The 23,544-nt window shown below is 41.6% G+C and overlaps 1 protein-coding gene across 2 annotated transcripts in view; it reads left to right on the forward strand.

Annotated features, from left to right (window-relative positions):
* The window catches only part of LRP5 (LDL receptor related protein 5), a 145,068-nt gene that overhangs the window by 95,627 nt on the left and 25,897 nt on the right, over window positions 1-23,544 (forward strand). For both annotated transcript variants that reach the window (XM_066611128.1, XM_066611129.1), the window contains exons 8-15: window positions 10,189-10,405; window positions 14,217-14,506; window positions 15,662-15,888; window positions 16,436-16,620; window positions 17,456-17,779; window positions 19,958-20,160; window positions 22,263-22,474; window positions 22,968-23,158. In XM_066611128.1, coding sequence (XP_066467225.1) covers window positions 10,189-10,405; window positions 14,217-14,506; window positions 15,662-15,888; window positions 16,436-16,620; window positions 17,456-17,779; window positions 19,958-20,160; window positions 22,263-22,474; window positions 22,968-23,158 — 1,849 coding nt within the window. The remainder of the gene's footprint in view (window positions 1-10,188; window positions 10,406-14,216; window positions 14,507-15,661; window positions 15,889-16,435; window positions 16,621-17,455; window positions 17,780-19,957; window positions 20,161-22,262; window positions 22,475-22,967; window positions 23,159-23,544) is intronic.

Below are 23,544 nucleotides of genomic sequence, written 5' to 3' on the forward strand. Positions count from 1 at the left end.
TTTCAGTTCTCGTGATCAATGCAAAAATTGCCCATTAACTTACAGGTTTCCAATGTCCTAAAAAAAAAGCTTTTTATTTAAATAGTCAGTGTGCTAATGGTAACTTAAATGAGCTCTACTAGCCAGACACACCATTGCTACATTTTCTGAGTGGTAATGAAAACAATGTTGTGCTTTTTTGTGTGTAAATCAAAGCGCTGCACGATATGCAGACATCCAGTAACATAAAACACAAGCACAAATGTTTCTGCTGTCATAATGTGCTTTGAGCAGGTGCGTGTTAAAACATTGTGGCTGTGTGTCGTTGTCCCCCACCCAGAGGTTCAGTTTAATAGATCACTACCATCCAGTAATCTAGGTTTGCTTGTTTGGAAAAAGTGATATAAAAGCAATCTATTTTTTAAAAAAACAAAAAACCAACCAAGTTTCTTGTAGCAATAAAGACTACATGTAGGAATGGCTTTCTTTCATCCAGCCAGAGTGTAAAGGACACTGGAGAACAAAAAGTTTGAGAACTGCTGCCTTATAGGACTGAATTTATGCTATTTAAACTTGTTGGGTCACCTGATTTGACATTGTTTAGCTGCCAGCCTATGAACTGTGTCAGTCTTGCAGGAGACTTTTCTAGTTCACCTGCAATCTGTATTCATCTTTTCTTCCCCACCCAGATTGCATCTGAGAAGACAAATGTAGATCCATTTACCAATTAGGAAACAATGGGGAGTGGTATTGTGAGTAAATTGTATCTAGTCTGAGATGGGGAAAATGTAGAGACAGTAGTATTGGAGCTTATGAACTCTGTGTTCTATTTAGGGACATCACATCTGCAAACACTTCTACAGCTGAAAGGTGGCCTTTTGAAAAGTCTGTAGGCCACATCAGTATATATTAAAGTTGGCTATATGTTGCCCAGCCTTGCTTTTGTGAAAGTTTTAAGTTTTTGGAAAATGCATGCATCTGGTTTAGACTGCTCTAATTTCTCGGTGTAGATTTTATCACTTTTTCATGGAATTGTGCATATCTCTGTCCAGTAACTAGCACTTACTAAACAAGACAAATGGTCACCTACCTGCATGTTATAATCTCTGTGATTTAGGATCAAACTGCATATTTATGCACATGCTTGGTTTATTTCAATGTTGGATAGCCATAGGATCCTCCCCCCAAATGCACACATTGGATCATAGCAGAAGGCTTTAGCGGTCGTCGTCCCCATGAGGTCCTGATTCAGGTTGGGATCCCTATATGCCATTTGCTAAGGCAGGGGTGTCCAAAGTTTTTGGCAGGAGGGCCACATCATCTCTCTGACACTGTGCCGGGGGCCAGAGGGGAAAAGAACTAATTTACATTTAAAATTTGAATAAATTTACATAAGTTTACATAAATGAATATATTAAAGATGATCTTATATGAATGAATGAAGGTCTTGCAATAGCTCAATGCCTATAAAAGGCCTTGCACAAAGCAAGACTGACCTTCCTTTGCTGCTGCTACTGCATCACAGACATGAATCAGCAAGCAGAGAAGGGAACCCTCATCCCACAGCTCATGCGAGAACTGTGAGAGGTCAAACAGTCGCCCTCACACTGAGAGTAGTTGCGTCGGGCCAGTGCAGGCTCCAACAAATCTCCAGAGGGCCAGAGGCTCACTGGAGACTGGGGGCTCCCTAAGGGCCGCATTGAGAGACCTCGAGGGCCGCAAGTGGCCCTAGGGCCAGGGTTTGGGCACCCCTGTGCTAAGGGAAAGAAAAGCAAACTCACCGACTCCAATGAGTTTCCTCCCACCATGGCAAATAGTGTTCACAGGGCCCCCCAATTCAAATGGGGGATAGGTTTAAAATCCACCAGCCACTACTTCCACCCCACCCCTTGTCCAGGAACTATTGCTAAATAGGCATGTGCTTAGAGTTTTGTCTGCTTTGACTCCAGGAATGAGTGAAGATGTTTTGAGATGATAATCTTTGCTGAAAATTCTTGCTTCCCCTGCATCCAGAAATGCCACTACAGTGCCACAGAAGGGGTCCTTGCAGCGGTGCAGACCCCAGCTTAGAGGGAACATGGCCTTGAAGATCTTGAAGATTGAACCCAGGACCTTCCACATGCAAAGCAGATGGACTAACCACTGATCTACTGCCCTGTTCTAGGATTGGGGGGCTCTGTGCCACACTGGGAAGGTTTGCCCAAGACAACTTCCTTCTGTCTGGATTTCCCTTAGTCTTCTGTGGTGTCAGTCTTAACTACCATCACAGCGTAACCCCAATTCAAGGAGGAAATGAGCAGGGTGATGAGTTCTGGCTACTTGGCACTGTGCCCCATTCTTCTCTCACACATGACTAAAAAATTGGGCAGGAGGCAAGACTGAAGTGTTAGTTGCACAGATTTTTTTTTCCTGAGATGGAATCCTTTGTATAGTGTTAGAAATAATATTTAAAATAATGGATTAAATTCTGCTCAATGGACTTCGGCTCACAGCATTCTCTCTGGAGAGGTGTTTGGGATGTAGGGCTGCTACTGGAGCAGAGCAGATAGAAATTGACCCCCCCACCCAACTTGTGCATGCAGAAATGCCTCTCCACTGATGCAGGGCACTATTTGATCCAAGTTCTTTTTTAAATATCTCTTGAATGGATACCTAAAGCCAGATTTTTATATTTACAGGTGTGATCATAAAATACATTGATTGCAAATTGACATTTCCATATTATAGGCTGCATGTCTCCAGTTTAAATGAGGCCATTACTTAATATCTTTTCAAGTATTTGGCAGACATAATTGTACACATGTAGCTATAGGCAATGAAAGTCCCTGATTTTTTTATTTTTATTCACATATATAAAATAAAAAGGTGGGAGGAGAATAGCGTGCATTGATCTTTAATTAGTCAATGGAGCATAGATTGTGCAATCTTGTTAATACTAATAGAAGTTTGTGTTGCCTGGGGGAATTGGGGTGAGGGGGAAAAAATGGGATATGTAACTGATGCTATTTCTGATTCATTATGTCATGGAATACCAGGAAGGCATAATCAGTTATATTCAGTGTCTCTTGCTTTGCTTTTGTTGGTGGGAACCTTACTCTGCATCTTTAACATCTGCTTAGGTTGTTATGCTCATTCTAGAAATGAGTGGAAACCCTATTTGAGACTGAAGATTCATTGCTCTTACTTAGGAACTGGTTAGTAACAGATTTCTCCTTCCTGAATACCTTTCAGGCAGCCTTCACTGACAAAGTATTACAGGGATTGGAAACCCTAGAGAAGTGTGGGGTGGATCAAGTAAATAATCGTTGTCCTGAACTAATTCCATGGCTATTAGTCTGTGCTACTTGTTGCTTTCCTGAGGGGCTTGACTCCACAAGGGTGTTAAAATTGAAAGCCACATGTGTTCAGTAGACTGTCTTACTCAACTTCGAACTTGCATTCCCTGAAAAATACGTAAAAGAAATCAGTGTAGGCTGGACTGCTGGAAAGACTATTCTGGAAGCAGAATACTTGGACATGTATACTATGAATTGGCACAGGGGACAATTTAAGATTGCAGAGATTAATTAAACTTTGTCAGGATTATGGCTACAATCCAGCTCAGCTAAATAACATGAAAAATCATTGGTGGTTTTAATTTTATTTATTTTAAAAATGTATATCTCCCCTTTCTCAAAAGAAAATCAAGGCAGCTAACAACAGTTATAAAATAGTTAGATCAAAATAAAACAAAAACATTATTTAAAGCAACAATTAAAACAACATAGACGGAAGGGGTAGAGCGCGGGGCAAAATGCTTCATACAACGTGCCAGCCTAACCATTTGCAGCAACAGCATCCTCAACTAAAAAACTCACTGAAACAAAAGTTTAAACCTACAGAATCCTAACAACATGGAAGATGTCCTAAGAGCATAAGGCAGAGAGATCTAGAGAAGAAGTGCCACCCCTGGAAATGCCCTGCACCAGCTGCCATCCCCAGCACCTCCTTCACAGGTGGCACCTGTAGCAGCCCCCCCGACCTTAATGGGCAGGCCAGAGGGAAGCTGATAGATAATTGAGAATCTCTTATACAGTTCCTAGTGAATGTGTTAAATTTGAGTCGAAGCACACCTTTCAAAACATAGCAGTTAAATGGCTGAGGTGATAGTATTTTCTGATTCTTGTGCACATCCCCATGTTGCTGTCACCTACTTTTAAAAAGTGAAACATACGTTGTTGACTGAAATCAGAAGGATTGCTCTACAAGCATTAAGGATGTGAGACTAATTAACATCTTTCGAAAGTCCAAAATTCATTCTTGATCTTGGGTAGAATCATGAGATGAAATCATTTTTCAACGTATTCTTGGTCTAAACGCAGAATGCCACACCTTTAGTGTATAGGAACACAATGTAAGCTATAAGCTTGCATGATTTTCATATTATTGGGCAACTGTTGCATTTTTTTTATATAACCCATTTTTAACTAATTGAAAGTTTTTTAGTAGTGTTAGCTTATACAGGTCCAGCCTATTTATACACGGATTTTTTATACACAGATTTGACTCAACACGAATGGCCACTGCAAATGAGAAGGAATGTGCTGATCCCTGGAGAAGGGGAAAAAATGCATCCCTTTAAAATCAGTTTAAAAAACTGAACAGTCCTTTAAGAATAGCCTTGTTAATGAGAGGGGCGGGGCAGCTGGCTGACAATCCATCAATCCTTCTCTCCCCAGGGGACGCCTCCCTTCCCCCTGAGCAGGTGAAAGAAAGGTGGTCACTTTGCATTGGTGAAGGGAGGGACTGAGTGAAGCGCCTTTCTAAGCACTTGGAGGACAACTGATTGATGGATTGTCTTCTTAATGACTCTTATCTTTCATTCCAAACGTCAGCAAGGCTGTTTTTAAATCACCTGACCAAAGAAACTTTGTTTTTTAAATTGATTTGCTATAGTGCCTTTTTTGCCATCCACGTGAGTGCCTGGAATGGAACCCACGCAAATAATGAGGCTCACCCTGTATCTTGGACTAGCTGAGGTCACCTGGGAAGGGAACAAATTAAAGCATGTTTATGCTACTTTAGAAAATAGCACAACAGACCTGCATCAGGAATAGCAAAATAGATCATGACATATGCTGACTAACTAGCACCTTGTGAACTGGCAGTAGTGTCAAGCAAGTGAAATTTTGCAAAGTTAGAGTTGTCCAAGCTGATAGACGGTGGTTCTATCTAATTGATTCATTATCACCTAACGTTTCATCCACTGCTATGGCAGGCATTTTCAAAGGCTGGAGACACATGTAGTAGCCTTACCAAACTACCAAGAATAACTGTCAGTATCTAAGCTCAAAAGTCCTGATAAAAGCCATTGGAATGGTAGTTGCTCTCTGATTGGCTATGCAAACACCAGTTGTCAGCAGTCAGTTGCTGGCCTCTGATAAGATCGCTGTCAATCTTTGATGCTCCTGTGGTTCTATTCACAAGGATAGGCTGTTCAAAGCTATCATTTAGTCCAGTGGTTCTCACCAGGACCCACTTTTTAGAATGAGAATCTGTCAGGACCCACCAGACTGGAAATGACATCATCAAGCAGGGAAACTTTTTTACAATCCTACCCGCACATACCCAGGAGTAAGTCCCATTTACTATCATTGTTGAAGGAATATACATAGTACCTTTTTAAAAGAACAGGTCTGTAACATTTCCCCAATTGCAGTCACATACCATGTGACTGATATATTAGGTCTGATATATTAAAAATAAAATATTGAAATGAACCCACCTGAAACTGGCCCACAATCCACCTAGTGGGTCCCGACCCACAGTTTGAGAAACACTGATTTAGTTGTATCCAGACAGGCCAAACATACAAATGATTGTAACTATCTTCTAATCTAGTGATAACAGATGTGGATGAGCAAACAAAGGATCTTCAGAGGCAGAAGTTCTGCCTGTATCTGGGCAGACATGTTGCAACATGTGCCTAAATTAACTTTTTGGCATTACGTTTCAATTTCTGACCCTTGATTTGGTTTAAATTGGAATCTCAGCTAATCATCAAAACCCCCTCAAACATGGGACAGAGGACATCACAGAAATATACACCAACCATGATCTGAAGTAAAAATTACATTGGTGTATGAATAAAACATATATGTCAGCTGTGGATAGCCAAGTAAAACTTTTCCAAGGAACTAGGTACTGAACAGCTTTCTTACTTTTTTTATTTTTGTCAGGTTATCTGTCAGTCTTGAAGAGGGAATTGTGTCCTGTCACAGTTTGTGAAAATTAAAACAAAAACACTATTTTCTAGACAAGAAGATATGGCACAACTGCTGTGTAGCCAATCCTGGGGCTACTTTTTCCTTGTAAGCCTGACTCTTGAGTGATTCAGAGAAAAGCCAAAGCCACATGCCAGTGAAAATGCTGTAGATACTGAAGTACTCCGACAGAGGAAAACCTCTGCTAAGAGTTGGGGTTTGATTTGGAATCCCTGGTGTTGAAATCATTTTGGAATATCTGTGAAGCCAGCCCTAAAATTGCAGTTTTATTTCACTGTGTGGTGTAAGTTGTACCAACTCCCAATATGTTCCTCTGTTGTCAACATTTTAGAGAAGCTTCTCATGGTGTTAAGGTTTCCTTTCAACTAATTACCTTAAGCAAAAGAAAAAGTGCATAGCAGATTTTTGTTATGGTTATGTTTGTGGCTTATTAGCATAATTACACAGAAACGTGGATTGGAGTTTCTTGTTCTTTGACAATATTGTGGTTCACAGTTGCCATCACAGCTAGTGAATTGTCTGTTCACAATGCATTCCATATGTGCTGGAGACCACATTGTGTAGGAATTTACAAGGTACAAGATGGGAGTATAAATAGTGGGGGTGGAAACACTGTTCTGCTTTTCTTTCCCTTCCCTCCTGAAAATCCATTTATAAAAGGCTCCACAGAACAGCAGGGGATGTACTTTGTATGTTCACTTCAAATGAACATTCAAATACAATTTAATTTTGGTTGAAGTACCACAGCATTGGCAAGAGCTGTTGGCTGAACTTGAAGACGTATATCAAACTTTATAGACTATTGGATATGAATAAACCTGTATAAATAAGAACTTCTCTTAGATTATTTCCTAGATTGTGCAGTGGTGAAGTTGAAAGGAGGAGGTACTTAATTTCTAATAATGTCATACACTAGTTCATGTTCTCATCCCGCTGTATAGATGCCATGTCAAAGCACCTGCTGAGCCTTGAACCACTCGATTCCTACGATGTTGGGAACTTCAAGAAGGCATAGTTTTCAAGTTTCATACACATAGGATCTCACAAAGCAAAGTGCCCTAGGGCCCAGCATAAGTTGGTATAGCTGGTAAATAAGCTTCAGATATTTACTTATTTGCACAAAAATTAGAAATGTTTTAAATAAATAAATGCAGGTGTCAAATTTTACCCTATTGTGCCTTTCCAGTAAGAAACCTTTCAAGGCAACATACAAAAATCAATATAAAACAGTAAAAGTGATGGGTCTTACAACAATAATTAAAACAGATTGCAAAAGTTAGCGACCAACAAACTAGCAGTAGAAAGCCTGACAGAATAAGTGTTGACACTACCTGTTTCAAAGCTGCCAGGGAAGTCATCCAGCAGGACTCCTCGGGGAGGAAGTTCCAGAGACATAGCACCAATACAGAAATTGACCTTTCATTAGTACCTACCAGTATGTCAATGGTAGGTCAGAGAGCAGGGCCTAAGTTTAATAAATTGCCTTGCCTACTAGATTTCCTCGTTTAGCTGTTGGAGTACTAACATGGGTGTGACCAGAGGAGGAAATATTTTGGAGTTACAATTCTCTCATGGTATTCTTTATGTAGTCCTCACCCTTTGTAAATTCAGGTTTAAAAAATTATTTGTCATTTCTAATTCAGCATAGCTAGGTTTGAGAGTTAAAACTGGCCAACAGACCTGTTGCCCTGCTGTGCTTGATAATTTAGAACAGCAGCCACCAAACTCTGGCCCAAAGGCCAGATCCAGTATGCTAAGAAGATCATTTTGGGTATGCCAGCAGTGAATCCTTACCTTTCCGCCCAGGCGCTTCCCATTTTCGTGCCTTATCTGTGCAGAAACATTAGCCAGGCAGCTGCTTCCCCCAGGAAATTAGGGCACAGAGTGTTCTGGGGCGATTGGCAGTGGAAGCAACTGCCTGGCTAATGTTTCTGCACAGATAAGGCGCGAAAATGGGAAGCGCCTGGGCGGAAAGGTAAGGATTCATCGTTGTTGTGCTGCACCCGAGATGATTAGCTTGGAGGGCCCTGATTTAGAACATGGAAATAATTAAACTACATACACAGCTCTTAACCAAGGGTACATACTCAGGAACATTTAACATCTGATTTAAGGAATCCTAGACACCCTCACCTTTTAACTAGAATCCCTGTGTTATATTTACAAAGCAAGACTTCATAAAATCCTTTAAGGATAACTTAGCTGTGTTAAATCATTCTGAGTAAGTATCTTGCTGAGTGAGATAAAAGTCCACCTCATCCAGCATTCTTTCCAGAAATCCCAGCAACCTGCAGGCCCTAGGTAGTCTTCAAGATATATTGGCAACTGGTGCATATGACCAACTCTTATACCAACTCAGACTGCCCTTTATGTCAGTATTGCCTTGCTTGACTGCCACTAACTTTCCAGCAGAGATCTTACCTATCACCTGCTACCTGATCTCATAATAGGCAATGTTAGGAATTGAACCTGTGACCTTTGAAACAAGTGCTTTACCACTGAGCTATGACCTTTTTCCTTGAACTGGAAAATGCAAGCATCAATCCTGCTACCTTTCTCATTCTGTTCCAACTATTTGAACAAATTCTCCTTACCTGCTGCTGGCCCTGATCATTTAGGCTAAGTATCTATAAAAGCTAGATATAAGCAACATTGGACTTTTCTTTAGGAATGAATAAGACAAGTAAGGCATGCTAAAGAGAAGGGGTTTTTTTGTGCTTTCATCATGTGAGCCTGAAGAGTTTTACCCATAAGTAGTTCAATAAAAATATGCTCTCTTGTTTTGTTTCTCCTTACGCACAGCAGTTCAAGAAGCTGGCAGGCTGGTACAAACTCATTTTGTTAACAGGGTATATTGCAAAATCAGCTTGAAAAGAAGCCACAGCTGGCATGTGCTTGTTCAATGAACTCATGTTTCTCCATTTCCGGCAAAACAAGCAATATAACTTAACATCTTTCAGACAACTTCTTATAAAAAATTAACATTTCCTCCAAACAAAACAAAATATGGAAATACGAGAAGTACAAGTACAAGTAATACCTCAATGAGAAGTACAAAAACATTTACCAGACCCCAAAGTTGTCTCCTCCTCAGGCATCTAATGTGCCTGGGGGCAGTTGTAGTGAGGGATCTGTCAGGCTGCTACTGCCGAAGGGATTGTTCTTGTAGAGGGCAAGTGGCTGACTATGTTGTTTGTTAGGTCTCTGTCGTAAATCTGTTATACCAGTGTTTCTCAAACTGTGCTTTACAGAGCCCTAGGTGTCCATGAGTACTCTGCCATAAGCCTGCCCCATTCCCTGGTGTTGTCCCCATGCTTCTCTTGGCGTACAGGAGCTTGCAGAGCTCAGTGAGGTGCTGTGTTGTGCAGGTGCCAAAGCTCTGACAGGCCTTGCATATGCCTCTTTGCATATGCGTGGTGCTTACTTCAAGGAGACCAAGTTCCTTGTAGGTAAGACTTTTGGGGATACAGGTCCAGATTTCAGGTTCCAGACAATATGCTGTGCAAACTTTCCTACACTCACCAGCAATGAAGCAAAGGGGCTTGAAGGGTCCAATTTACATCAAGAAAATGTTGTTGGAGGAAGAGTTGGCTCCAGCCTTTCAGGTTGCCCCTCCCTTTGCATTTTTTTAAAGACACTTAAGAAATGGGAACTCTTAATGGATTTTCAGTGTCTCCTCTGGTTTAGTTCCTAGAAGGTTTCAAAAAATGTGAAGAATAGAATTAATAGCAGCTAAATAAAACCTCTGAATGCCATTCACTGTGGAAGAATGGGAATGCTGTCGCATTTTTTTTTTGGTTTGCCTTCCCAGAGGGATCTGTCTGGCTGCTATTAGAAATGGAATGTTGGGCTAAATGGATCATTGGTTTGATCCAGCAGAGCCATTTTTGATTCAGTCAGTGGTTGGGTTGTCCTCTTTTGTAATCGCCTCTTATTGCTCTTCCAGGTAATAAACATGGATGGAACCATGAGAAAAACTCTCATAGAAGATAAGCTTCCACATATATTTGGGTTTACTTTGTTGGGCGACTACATCTACTGGACAGATTGGCAAAGGCGAAGCATTGAAAGAGTTCACAAAATAAGGGCAAGTAGAGACATCATCATAGATCAGTTGCCAGACCTGATGGGCCTTAAAGCTGCAAGTGTCACTAAAGCTGTTGGTAAGTGAACTCTGTGTAAAATTGATTTACTTATTCCAAAGGAGCTCTTGCTTTCATTGCTAAATATTAGGATCCATTGCCAGGAAGTTGTCTTGAGTGATTAAAAGGCTACTAAAGAGGAAGTTGTACCTATCTTGGTCAAAGCTGGCTTACTTATCCGAAAAAGGGACCGTGGGAAGCCCAATGGTGTGCTCCAGGATCTTTTAGGATGTAGTGCAATGTCTCCTCAATTATGCTTTCACTCATTCAGTGACTGAGGGGTGGAGTGAGCAAGCCCAGCCCTCTTCCTCTCAATATGCACCCAAATTATTGCAAGAGCTTTTGCTTGGCTATAGAGAAGAAGGTAATCAACTTTCCTTCAGCCACCTACGTGTTGCTAGCTGACTCTACTCATTTCCCACGTTCCATGATACCTAGGTTATGTTAGGAGGTAAGATAAGCAATTTGTCATTTCGTTTGGGAAAAGAAAAATTAGTGTGATTTTAGAGATGTATTGAATAGGCCAGAAAAGGCATCTACTTGTGATACCTTGTGGTTTAATCTCCTAGTGTGAAAAGTACAAATTATTTGCTGCAGATGCAATTATGCTCTATTTTTATGTCTAGAGAAGCTTTAAGCTTAATTATGGTATCTGAAAAGACCAGTCATTCATAATTTACATGTCTGCAGGCCAAACAACCCACTCTGTACATTTATGAAAGCTTTGACTCCTGTCTCTGCCTAACAGAACTCGTGTATCTCCCCCAATCTCTGCACCTACAAAGAGACAATTCGTCCCAATTGAGTTATTACTCTCACTGCTACATCTTAATTCATTTTCAGTATCTCCTCCAATGTCTAAGCTTGCTTTCACCGTGTTTGCTTTATCAACCATTCCTTTCAGGCATTATGTGTTTTGCTAACTGTTGCTCCTGCTGACTTTCTCCATGTGACTGATGCACCCTTAAAATACAAGAAACTGGTGTTCTAGGACTAGGTCAGTGCTATTCAAACTGGGGCGTCACGACGCCCCAGCCTGAGGGCCCTGGTCTCTGCCCCCTTAAGGGGCAGGGGCAGCCTAGAGGTGAGGGGAAGGCAGCGGCGCGGTCGCCAGGATCGTGCTGCTCAGGGGGCTGCAGGGGCTTGGGTGCACTTACCCAAGCCTCCTGCAGCCTGCACAATTTTGCATACTGTATGGCAGGAATGTTTTGATTGTATGAATAGCTTGCATTATATAGTAGATGGTTTTATTACATTGTGTTGTTTTGTAATGCCATACCTCCTTCCATGTTGTGGTCTATGTTTTTTCTGTATTTATAATGGAAAACCAGTGGCGTCGCGCAGGGGATGGGGGCCGCATCAGGTGATGTGCCCTGGGGGTGACGCGCCCTGGGGGGTAATGCGCTAAAATTGCAGTATTAGGAGCTACCCCATCATGCCGTGCACCGTTAGATGTGGAATGTCCAGCAGAACGCAATGCAAAAAAGTGAAATAGCTCCTTTCCTTCAAAAGTTATGGCCAAAAAACCAGAAGGAAAAAATGCGTGGAGCCCTATGGAAAGTGAAGGTGAGCCATATCGTGCATAGGCGAACGTGCCTTAGTGCATCGGAAAGGGCAGGCTGAGAGGAATCCATCGAATGGTCCCGATTCAGTAAATGCAGCCCCCAAAAAACACCCGAGAAGGAGGTCCCTATTCAGCCCTATGGAAAGCAAGTGAAACCACATAGCTGTGTTTACTCGCGAGTAGGCCACCTTGCCTTGCTCCATCGAAAATGGCAGGTTGAGAGGACTCAAACTCAGAATGGTCCTGATCCAATGAATGCAGCCCCCAAAAAGACCCAAGGAGGAGGTCCCTCCCCCCCCAGCTGCGAGTGTATGGAGCCCTATGGGAAGCCAAGCAGCCTCACTGTTGCGTTTACCCGCGAGTAGGCAGATGTGCCTTAGCTGGTGGCCAGGCCAGGCAAAGGGGAATGTGATGACACCAGAATGGTCCCAATCTGATTGGACTGGAGTGCAACAAAAGCCCCAGAAGGCAACCTCTCTCCCCCCCCCCCCCCACTAGAAAGGACCAACAAAGAGGCTTGAACTGGTAAGGGAAAAGTTTTCTATTTTGCACTTGCAAAGTTTCCCTCACAGCCCAATCCTACCCACACTTTCCTGGGAGTAAGCCCAACTGACTCTAATGGGACTTACTTCTGAGTAGACATGCATAGAATTGTGCTCTCAGACTTGTAAAGCCAGGTGGGTCTTTGTCTTGTTGTGCTTGAAATAGAAGGACTTTAAACTGGGCACTGAGGAGGGCTGAAGACTTCACTGATTCTTTTGGGGGGGGGGTTATTGCAGGCAGACTACAGAGAAAAGTCACTTGGTGGAACAGGACTGACTCCCCCTTATTTAATTATTTCTTTTATTTTAATTTAACTATGTATAATTATTTTAATTTGCTTGATGATGTCACTTCTGGGTCCTGGACAGATTGTCATTCTAAAAAGCGGGTCGAGGTGCTAAAAGTATGAGAACTGCTTCAATAAGGTGTTACTAAGTTGACACAGGGGTGTGTGTGTGTGTGTGTGTGTGTGTGTGTGTGACCCTACAAGTTTTCAAAATCACTAAAATCAGAGTCTGGAGGAATAATACCACCACGTGGGGTGTTGCCCCGCCACTGCATGGGGTAACGCGCAGGCCTCCCGCACCAGGTGATGCGAATCCTAGAGACGCCACTGTGGGAAACTGCAATAAATTCTTTTTTAAAAGAATACTTTGCAAAGGTAGCAAAGTTATCTAGTGATGAGTGGAAACCGTCACATATACGGTCTAAAGGAATACTTAAGGGTTGTGCACCTTGCTGTATTGTAAATTGGGATCAAATTAACGTCATCTGGGTATTGTTACTAGTCTTTCATGGGTTGATTTAAACCAGGGGTGTCCAGAGTTTTTGGCAAGAGGGCCACATCATCTCTCTGACACTGTGTCGGGGGCCAGAGGGGAAAAGAACTAATTTACATTTAAAATTTGAATAAATTTACATAAGTTTACATAAATGAATATATTAAAGATGAACTTATATGAATGAATGAAGGTCTTGCAATAGCTCAAGGCTTATAAAAGGCCTTGCATGAAGCACAGGTGGCCTTTGCTGCTGCTGCTGCATCACAGACGTGAAGCAGCAAGCAGTGGAGCTTCATCCCACAGCTCACGCGAGAGGTCAAACAGTCACCCTCATGCTGAGAGCAGATGCATCCGGCCAGTGCAGGCTTCAACAAATTTCCAGAGGGCCAGAGGCTCATTGGAGACTGAGGGCTCCCTGAGGGCCGCATTGGGAGGCCTCAAGGGCCGCAAGTGGCACCAGGGCCAGGGTTTGGACACCCCTGATTTAAACAATAAACCATGTGGTTTCATGAGAGACTTTAAGTCAACTCTTAAAACTAAACCTCCAACAGTAGTAGTTAGAATTTATGGGGAGTGGTTGCCTTTTTGCATGTTCAAAATACTTGACATACAGGAGTGTCAGTGCTCATCCCATATTGCAAGGAAGGGGCTTAAGCTGTGAGAGTAGTGGCTTGTCAGAGTCCATTCTGTGAGTTCTTGGCTGAGGTGAACTTTGAACAAGGGACTTCTAGTTCACACTTACCTACTGTTCCACACCAGCTCTCAAATAGGAGTGAAATAATTGGGGAGAGAAAAATAGGGTCTCTTTGAAGCTTGTTGGCATGAATTAGGTCTCATCTTCCTCAACTCTCTCCCCACCCCCACACAGTTTCTGGTCATTGTGTACTGTATGCATTTTCTAGCCATTATTCTTTTCTTTCAAAAGAACTGTTTTATTTTCCAGGAACAAATCCATGCTCTGAGAATAATGGAGGCTGTAGTCACCTGTGCTTCTTCACGCCTCAAGAGTGCAGATGTGCCTGTCCCATCGGACTAGAGCTACTTAGTGATATGAAGACTTGCATCATTCCAGAAGCTTTTCTTGTCTTTACCAGCAGAGCAGCCATTCATAGGATTTCCCTTGAAACAAATAATAATGATGTAGCTATTCCTCTTACTGGTGTCAAGGAGGCTTCTGCCCTAGATTTTGATGTATCTGATAACAGAATCTACTGGACAGATATTAGCTTAAAGGTATTCATGGCATTTTAACTGAACAGATTGTTTTGCTAACCACTATATACAACTGATTTTGATGCACTCCATTCAGAGGGTACTCTTGCAACTAATAAATTTTGTTCTATAACTCTTGCAAAGTAGAACACACTCTTCGGTGTTATAATAAAACCTGATTATAGATTACGCACTGAGCCATAGTTAATTGGATAATGAACATGGTCTAGAGTTTCCCCAAGTCTGTGATTCTCACCATCACCACTTCCATTTGCACAACACTAATGTTCTAGTTAGTTTGAACAACAATGCCATGTGGTGTTCAGACAGAACCTGGTGTTTCATTGTGGTTTATAACCCACAGAAATTCAGTGTTCAGGATCTCAAATCTCAGAACAGTATGCCAGAGCAGAAGTGGGGAAGGGAATAGGAGGAGGAAGCACATAGAGTTGGAAGTATGAAAGTAATTGCATTCACATCCCATCAAACCATAGTTTATTGAACTGTCTGAACTGGTCCTGTTTCATGTATAAAGTAAAATCAGTAGGCCTGTACAGTTTGTAAATTGTGATACACTGAAGTTGCAGATAAATATAGTCAGTACATTGGTATGATTTATAGTGTCGATTTGAAAAAGTTAATTTTTTAATAATGGAACTTTTCCCTAAATGTGAATATATCAGCCCTTGGCATCCATGGGGGTTATGTTCCCAGAACCTCAGTGGATGCCGAAACCAATGGATAACTGAATCTATAGGTCAAGGCTCTCACTTGATCTCCATACATAACCGGAAGCATCTTTCCTTAGCTTCTGAAGATGTTGTGAGGCCCGTGGAGGTGTCAGAAAGGCACTTCAGGTTTTTGGAAAGGGTAGAAGTACTGTTTGGAGAAAAATGGTTTTTGGAAAAAACTGAAGGACTGGGGGGGGGGGAGCCTTTCTCCATGCCTCAAAACACCTCACAGATGCATTCAGAAGGCACTTCTGGTCGTGTCTAGAAGGTCAGGTGGGGCCATCCTTCTCAGGTTTGGAACTTGCAGTGAGTCAAATCTGCGGATTCCAAAACTGGGGATATAAAGGACCCACCTGTATATTTTTCTTGGGTAATACATTTAGTAAACAAATAGTTGCCAAACTGTGTTCCTAAACTTGTGTATTTCCACAAAATTGTTTCATAGACGATAAGCCGGGCTTTCATGAATGGCAGTACAGTTGAACACGTTATTGAGTTTGGGTTGGATTATCCTGAAGGAATGGCTGTAGATTGGATGGGGAAAAACCTTTATTGGGCAGATACTGGAACCAATAGAATTGAAGTGGCCCGCCTGGATGGACTGTACCGGCAGGTTCTTGTGTGGAAAGATTTAGACAACCCGAGGTCTCTGGCTCTTGACCCGTCAAAAGGGTAAGGAATCTTTTATCTCTCTCAGCCCATGCTAAACAGATGTTGAAGAAACCTGTTTGATGGTATGAGTCAGGCATAAGGATAAAAGAGGCAAATGGTTTGTTGGAAGAGTGGAATGAACATTTTTGGAATCTGCGGTTTCCACCTTCAATTCTTTGTCTTCCTCTCTTAAGGGAAACAGCAGTCTTCAAAATCTCCCATCATCTATAACAGGGGTCTCCAAACCCCAGCCCAGGGGCCAGATGGGGCCCGCGGTGAGCCTCTATCTGGCCCGCGGCCAGCCTCTTGTCCCCTGAAAGCCTCTGGCCTACTTGGCCAAACATGATTGGAACTGTGCTCTGGTTGTGCCTGGAGGGTTGCGCCTGGTCTGAAGGGCCAGAGAGGTTGAATGAATGAGCCAATCATTCATTTATTCACTCTTCTAAGTTCCATCTCTGGTTTTTTAAATACATTTTATATTTGAATTTACCTGTAACTTATAGGAGACGCAGGATAAAATTCTTCTGAAACTGTATGAATAAATGAATTTGTCTTATTTTGACTACAGGTACATGTACTGGACAGAGTGGGGAGGCAAACCAAAGATTGTTCGGGCATACATGGATGGCACAAATAGCATCACTCTAGTGGATAAAGTGGGACGTGCCAATGATCTTACTATTGATTATGAAGGCCAAAGACTCTATTGGACTGACCTGGACACGAGCATGATTGAGTCATCAAACATGCTAGGTAATATGCCCTAGTTAGAATATAACTAAGTTCAAGGGAGGAGCCTACCCCTTCCTCTTACCTTGTGGGCCACCATCGCCTCTTCCCACTTACTTCTGTCTGTCTGTGAAACAAACAGGATGGGCAAACAATGTTGGGAGTCCTCCCAGCATGCTCCAGGCAGGCTGTTTGCTTCTTCTGACTGAAATCAGAACCAGACAGAGCAAGCAGGAAGAGTTGGTGACATTCCTCATGGTAAGAAGAAAGGGAGAAATGAATGGACTTTAGTTTCTTCTCCTTCTTGCTGGGCTCGGGAGGGTGAGAAGTTGGAGCAATTCTGTTCTGATCACTCTTGGAAGCAAGCAATCAGAACAGGCTTACCTTGTTGCTTCTTCCTTCAGCAGTGCAACCACAATTGTCCACAGTGGCACTGGAGGAAGAGGTGAACTTCCGGTGCCCCAGTCCTCCCCTTGCATGCTCTTGCTCTTCATCAGTTCTTTGCTGCCTCTCAGTCCTCCTCTTGAAATGGCCACTTCATGGCTGGGCCAGCCCTGTTCTAAAGGTAACCCATGGAATCTGTTTGCCATTTGCTTCCTGTGGGGAAGGGAAAGAGAGCTCCCTCAGACTGCTCTGGTACTGTGCTCTGAAAGCTGTGTTTCAGAGCACAGTACCAGAGCAGTCTGAGGGAGCTGATTTTCCCCCTTCTTAGAAGGATAGTAGCTATTTGAAATCCTCATGTCATCAATGTAGAAATACTGTGTCCAAGTCACAGGCAGAAGATAAACGAACTTTTTATCATGCGGCTACCAAGTTTCAGTTGCTGCATTTATTAACAACATATGACCATATTTTTCAGGACAAGAGAGGGAAATAATAGCTGATGATCTACCTCATCCTTTTGGATTAACTCAGTACAGTGACTTCATCTACTGGACAGACTGGAACCTTCACAGTATAGAAAGAGCTGATAAGACAAATGGGAGGAACCGGACACTAATTCAGGGGCGTCTAGATTTTGTGATGGACATATTGGTTTTCCATTCTTCACGACAGGATGGCTTCAATGACTGTGTGCAAAACAATGGACACTGTGGACAGTTGTGCCTGGCTGTACCAAATGGCTACAAATGCGGCTGTGCATCTCACTATACTTTGGATCCCAATAGCCGGAATTGTAGTTGTATGTTTCTTCTTCTTTTGTGGTTCTTTAAGGGGATTTGTACCGTTTATGCCTCAGGTTCTCTAAAACTGGTGTACCACCATCGCCACTACCCTAGCCACATGTATACTTGAGAGTACTCAAACTCTGGATGTGATCTGCTGCCACTGCAGCCTATAGCTAAGCAGAACATTCCATCCAATGAGTTACACTTTCTCTGTTCCAGCCACCTTCACTAAAATAGAGTTCTGGTTCCTGTACATGCAGGGCAGAGGGAGAGAGAGAATGTGGCAGAAGAGCTTGATTAGGAATTTTAAAAGCAGAGACCAGTGGAGGAAAGAGCCACACTGTTCATGCTTTTTGATGGTTACTGTCTGCAGTTACTAGGTAGACTCATTGCTACTTTCTAGTACCACAAAACCTATATGCCTGGACAGGGGCTGCTCCTAACTTCCCCAGGAAAGTGGGCAGTGTTAATTGAGGGAAGTGATTGGGACTGGAGGAGGGTAAAATGGTCAAGTAGGGGATGGCACTCCTGCTTTAAAAATAATGACAAACCAGCTCATTAATATCCCTTTAGCCCAGTCTAGAGCTCTTTGCACACAGCGGTATACTGGATATATACGGCTGTATATAAGGATCTGTGTGTGTTTTGTCTAATGAATGATTGTATAGAAAGGCTTCTCCCACCCCCCTCACTACCCAGTTGAAAACATTTGCAGAAGATTGCTTTAGGCATTCATGTTGTCATAACCATAATCCATATGTATTTCTGTTGTCTTGTCTCTGTGGAGAAGCATTTTTACTTGCTTCTCTCAGGCTTGGGTTGAAAGATAGTTTGAAATCCAGTTTCATTGTAGCATAGTTCTGCTAACCAGATTGTAAAGACTTATGACTTAATCACAGCTGTTGTGCATTTCAGAGCTTTCCAAAAATCTGACATAGTTATTTGTAATAACTTTACTTTGGGGGGGGGGGGAAGGGGTATATGAAAACACAAATCAAAAAGTAAAGAAGTCCGAAGTTATTTTGAATTACCATTTTTAGAGATTTGGCTAATGAAAGTAAGGCTGTCAGATTTTATGTTGCTTTATTTAAAAATAAGTAAACATTCCCGAAAGTACTTTTTAGAAGATGTGACACAGAAAACAAGATCAAAATGCTATAAAGAAGCTAGAGAGAGCTTTTATTTCTGCATGGTTTGTGCTAGGGTAGGCATAAACTTGGAGAGATGTTCAGAAAGCATCTAGTCCCAGGGGGAGCAGACCTTACTATGTTGCAGCTGTTTCAATGTTCCGTTTAAAACAAGCTTGCATGGAACTTCGCACACATCCTGTTAAAAATTACAGACTGGATACAGACAAACCCCAGTTTGATATCCTGGCTTGTCGACAAACTGTGGTTAGAACAAGCTGGACTTTGCCCAATTCAGAAGCAACAGCAAATCCAAATTTGTGTTAAGAGTTGGGACTGGAAGTTGCAATTTCCTCCCCTCCTATATGAACCAAAGTAGTAGCAGTACTGAACTATGTTTAAAAAGAGCTTAGCGTGATGTCTGAACCTGGCCATTGTGTGGTGGATTGCACCTCAAGTCTGGCATATGTAATGCTAAGCAAGCATAACTATTTTTTTTTAAAAGAAATGTTTCAATGACCTCTTCACGCCTTAGATACTGTATCCTGCAAAGCAGAAAAGTAAAGGATGTTTTTCCTAATGATCATATTGCTGAATGAGCAGTGGCACAGTCGTTTTGAAAGAAAAATTACCATTACTGAACAACAATTATTTTGCTTTCCTGCTGTGATGATTTGATACTTATTTTGGCTGAAAGTGTCTTAATTTTTAACTGATTATACAGAATAATCAAATTGTGTCACATTCATTTTTTTTAAATTGACCTTTTTTCCCCCTCTTCTGGTTCTGAAAGCTCAGTCTCTGCAGCATTTTCAAAGCCCAACATAAAAATATATTCCAAGAACTCAAACCCTTAAATCAAAAAACTATTAAGATCAGAGAGTCTTGAACTACTCCTTTCTACAGTAGTGATAACCGAAAACCTATATGCTGCTACTCTTTTCTTCTATGGTCTCTTCACAAATATAGTTCTTCACCCTTTCAGGTTTTTTACTAAATGCATGAATATGTATGTATTCTACCAGTGTATATGTGTGTGGTGATTTTGCTGTTTGTATTCTTTAGCACCCAGCAGCTTCTTACTGTTCAGTCAGAAGTCTGCAATTAGTCGGATGATACCAGATGACCAGCAGAGTCCAGATATCATTCTTCCTATTCATGGTCTAAGAAATGTCAAGGCAATTGACTATGATCCCTTGGATAAATTGATCTACTGGGTGGATGGGCGCCAGAATATTATTAAAAGAGCCAAAGATGATGGCACTCAGGTAAAATTTTATATCTATATGGTGTACATTTGTTGGAAACGTGTAATATAATGACTGTATTGGGGCTTATGTATACAACTCAGAATACTATCTTTCATAATATCAGTCTGGTTTGTCTGTGTGCATCTGTTGTCTGCTTTTGCTGCTGTCATGCAAATCGGAGCTTGTACCATCAATAGTTAAAATGATATCCTGTGCAAGACAAGCAGAGGCTTTTAAGTTTCCCTTACACTTTTTTTTTTTAAACCCAACCTGTGCCCACTGCTATATTGACTTGCTGGTGGTAACAGGGAGGGTACTAGGGAACCTGGTTGCTACTACACACCTACTATTGCTGCTACTACTTTTCAACCCTATTCTGCAACATCTTTTGCGAATCAGTGCTTTTTTACATAAAGCTTCTATTAGATTTCAAATTCTTTTTAAGAATGGAGCCTAGTGAGCCTCATTTATGATTGGTGCACATGTAATACAGGTGTGAGCTGCTTAATGAGGGACTGCTTATACAGCAGTGGTCAAAGCACAACAAAGAGGCTCTTAAGGCAGTCAGGACTCCCATAGCCTGCAGCAGAGGCTATGTTTTCACAACAAAGAGGCTCTTAATGCGAAGAAGAGGCAATCTATTCAGCCAGCTGCTTTCTGGCAGGAAGTATCTGTTTACACAACAAAGGCACTAGATTGGGCTGAATGTTCGCTTAACAACCTAAGAGCATAACACAAGTCAGAGAGCTACTGTAGCAGACTTAATTTCCTCCTGGATGTGACACCAGCAATGTATGTATTCCTGAGCCTGGTGCTTATGGCTTGTGGTAGTAGCTACTGCCTCATGCCTGTGGTAGTGTGCACAGCATCCCGCTCAGGCAACGAGTCCAGATGAGATCAGAAAATGTAAGATTCCAGGAAATTTCTTTGCCCCCTCCTGGGGCTCCTGGGCCCCTTTTTGACTATGCGCCCAGGTACAAATTAACCGCTTTACCCCTCTCCCATGGATCCTGGACATCCATGACATAAGCAAGGCTACTTCTAGTTTCATCTACAGTTTAGATTGAACAAAATGTTATTGCATCAGCACCTCTCTCTCTCTCTCTCTCTCTCTCTCTCTCTCTCTCTCTTATGGGTGAGCAGCTGTATTTTGAGCATTTCATTCTTTTTTTCATAGATCCAGGAATGTGTTGCAAAGAGCTTCACATCTCCCAAGCAAATAAACTTTAAAAATGTACCATCTAGGCCAATGTGATTAATTTTTGTCCAATATTTTTTCTTGCTAGATAATGAATTGTTGTTTGTAGTAAGGAGAGGCCCTTTAGTGTCAGGTCTGCTCTTTGAGGGATGCCAGGCGTTAATTGCTGAATGGCTTTCCATTAGTGGCCCTTCCTAGGTGCGAATTATGTTGGAGACTACTTGTTATCACATGGATCTTTATACAGTATAGGCAAAAGAGTTTCAGTGTTTGAAGAAGTACCTCCTTGGAACATTTGAGCTTTTCCAAATTTGCAGTTTGGTAATTTTGGTAATTTTTGCTATCTGATATTCCAATTAATTCTGTTAATTAGTATTTATGAACATTAATATTTGTCAGTTGGTATTAGATTTCTGTGTTTATGGTTCCCTTAAGTTAATGAGAAGGTCTGTTATTTAGACTTCATTATATAATCAGCAAAACAGGTCTCATAATTTTTCAACCAGTGCATGGACCAAGTGAATTAAAAAATCAATTATCATTAAGAGATGAGCAACAATATATTTCTATACATACATGGGTTACATCCTTCTGCCATTGGTTACCATTTGCAACATGTAGTCAACTAATCAAGAAGCAGGTATTAAAATGGGGGGGGGGGGCGGGAGAATAACAAGTACTTTAAAAAAAAGTGTGTGTTGGTGCCCCCTTGGAAAGAGGCATCCCTTCTTCTGTCTTCCATAGATGAGAATGCCTTTTGTGATATGGTGCCTTTGGTGTGTTTTTTTTCTTTGAAATTGTTTATACTTAAATGCAGATGTTGTCAAATTTGGTAAGTTTATGCTGCTTAATTAATCATCAAGGTATCTTTAATTATTTGTTGTGTGCTCTTATCACAATTTATCTGGGGGTTTGTTTGCAGCCTTTCACAGTCATGAGTACTCCCAACCAAAGCCAGAATCCAGAAAAGCAGCCACATGACTTGAGCATTGATCCTTTCAGTCACACTTTGTACTGGACTTGTGAAGCTACAAATACAGTCAATGTCCACAGACTTAATGGAGAGCAGATTGGGGTGGTGCTACGAGGAGACCATGACAAACCAAGAGCAATAGTAGTAAATGCTGAGCGAGGGTGAGAATTCTTCTATTAATCCTTACAAAATAGAACATCTACTCTGTGTGCAGTCTTGTGAACTTGCATGTAACCTGATATTTATTATGTGTGTGTCCTGATTTGCCTTTAGAAATTTAGAGTAACATATATAGCACTCCCAAACAATGCCCTATCAAGCACGAACAAAGTTGAAAACTTTCTAAAGGTGTTAGTTTTCAGACATTTGTTGTGGTATGTTAAGACTTCTTTTTGGTGGTTGTTCAATTTGGGAGTAAGATGCTAATTAATGGTACTGGGATTTTTCTCTTCCTCCCCTCTACTTGAAAGTGTCATGATGAAATATATACTGACTAGTCAGATTCTGAAGCTAAGTCTTAAAATCTTGCTTGATAGTAGCTTTTCTGAATCTCTATGCTGGAGCCCAGAATGAAAATACATTAAAAGACCAAATCTTCTTCTTTTCCACAAAACTGTGTACACTGAACCGGCAGTTGTTCATCCTTGTTATCAGGTATATGTATTTCACCAATATGCAAGAACGAGCCCCAAAGATTGAGCGTGCAGCCTTGGATGGTACAGAGCGAGAGGTGCTTTTCACTACGGGTTTGCTCCGACCTGTTGCGCTAGTGATTGACAACAAGCTAGGGAAGCTGTTCTGGGTGGATGCAGATCTCAAACGAATTGAAAGCTGTGATTTATCAGGTGTGTACTGTTTCTTTCAAATAATGTAACTTTTAAGTTAGTTAAATATTCCTTTTGTACAAGAACCCAGAATTTTTTTTATTTTCCAGTTTACTGAAATCATGGGTGTTCCTCTCTAGTCCACTAATTGCTTGATTTTATGTTTATGCTGCTGCTTGTGTTTTTTTTGTCTAGTTGGTTGCAACTTACTGTTTTACTGTTATGTTTTAATGGTTGTAAGTCTTGTACACCTCCTGCTAGCAAGATAAAGGTATTTTTTAATAATTTGTTTCTCTTGAATCTGCAAGTGGAAGTTCAGGATAGGTGTTCTGTCACCCACCCTGTTATCCAAAAGTCTCCCTGCCTGAGCTATTAGTAACAAAGGTAGGTTGGATGTGTCAAGATGG

This window comes from Tiliqua scincoides, chromosome 1 (assembly GCF_035046505.1).
Source record: "Tiliqua scincoides isolate rTilSci1 chromosome 1, rTilSci1.hap2, whole genome shotgun sequence".
NCBI lineage: Eukaryota > Metazoa > Chordata > Lepidosauria > Squamata > Scincidae > Tiliqua > Tiliqua scincoides.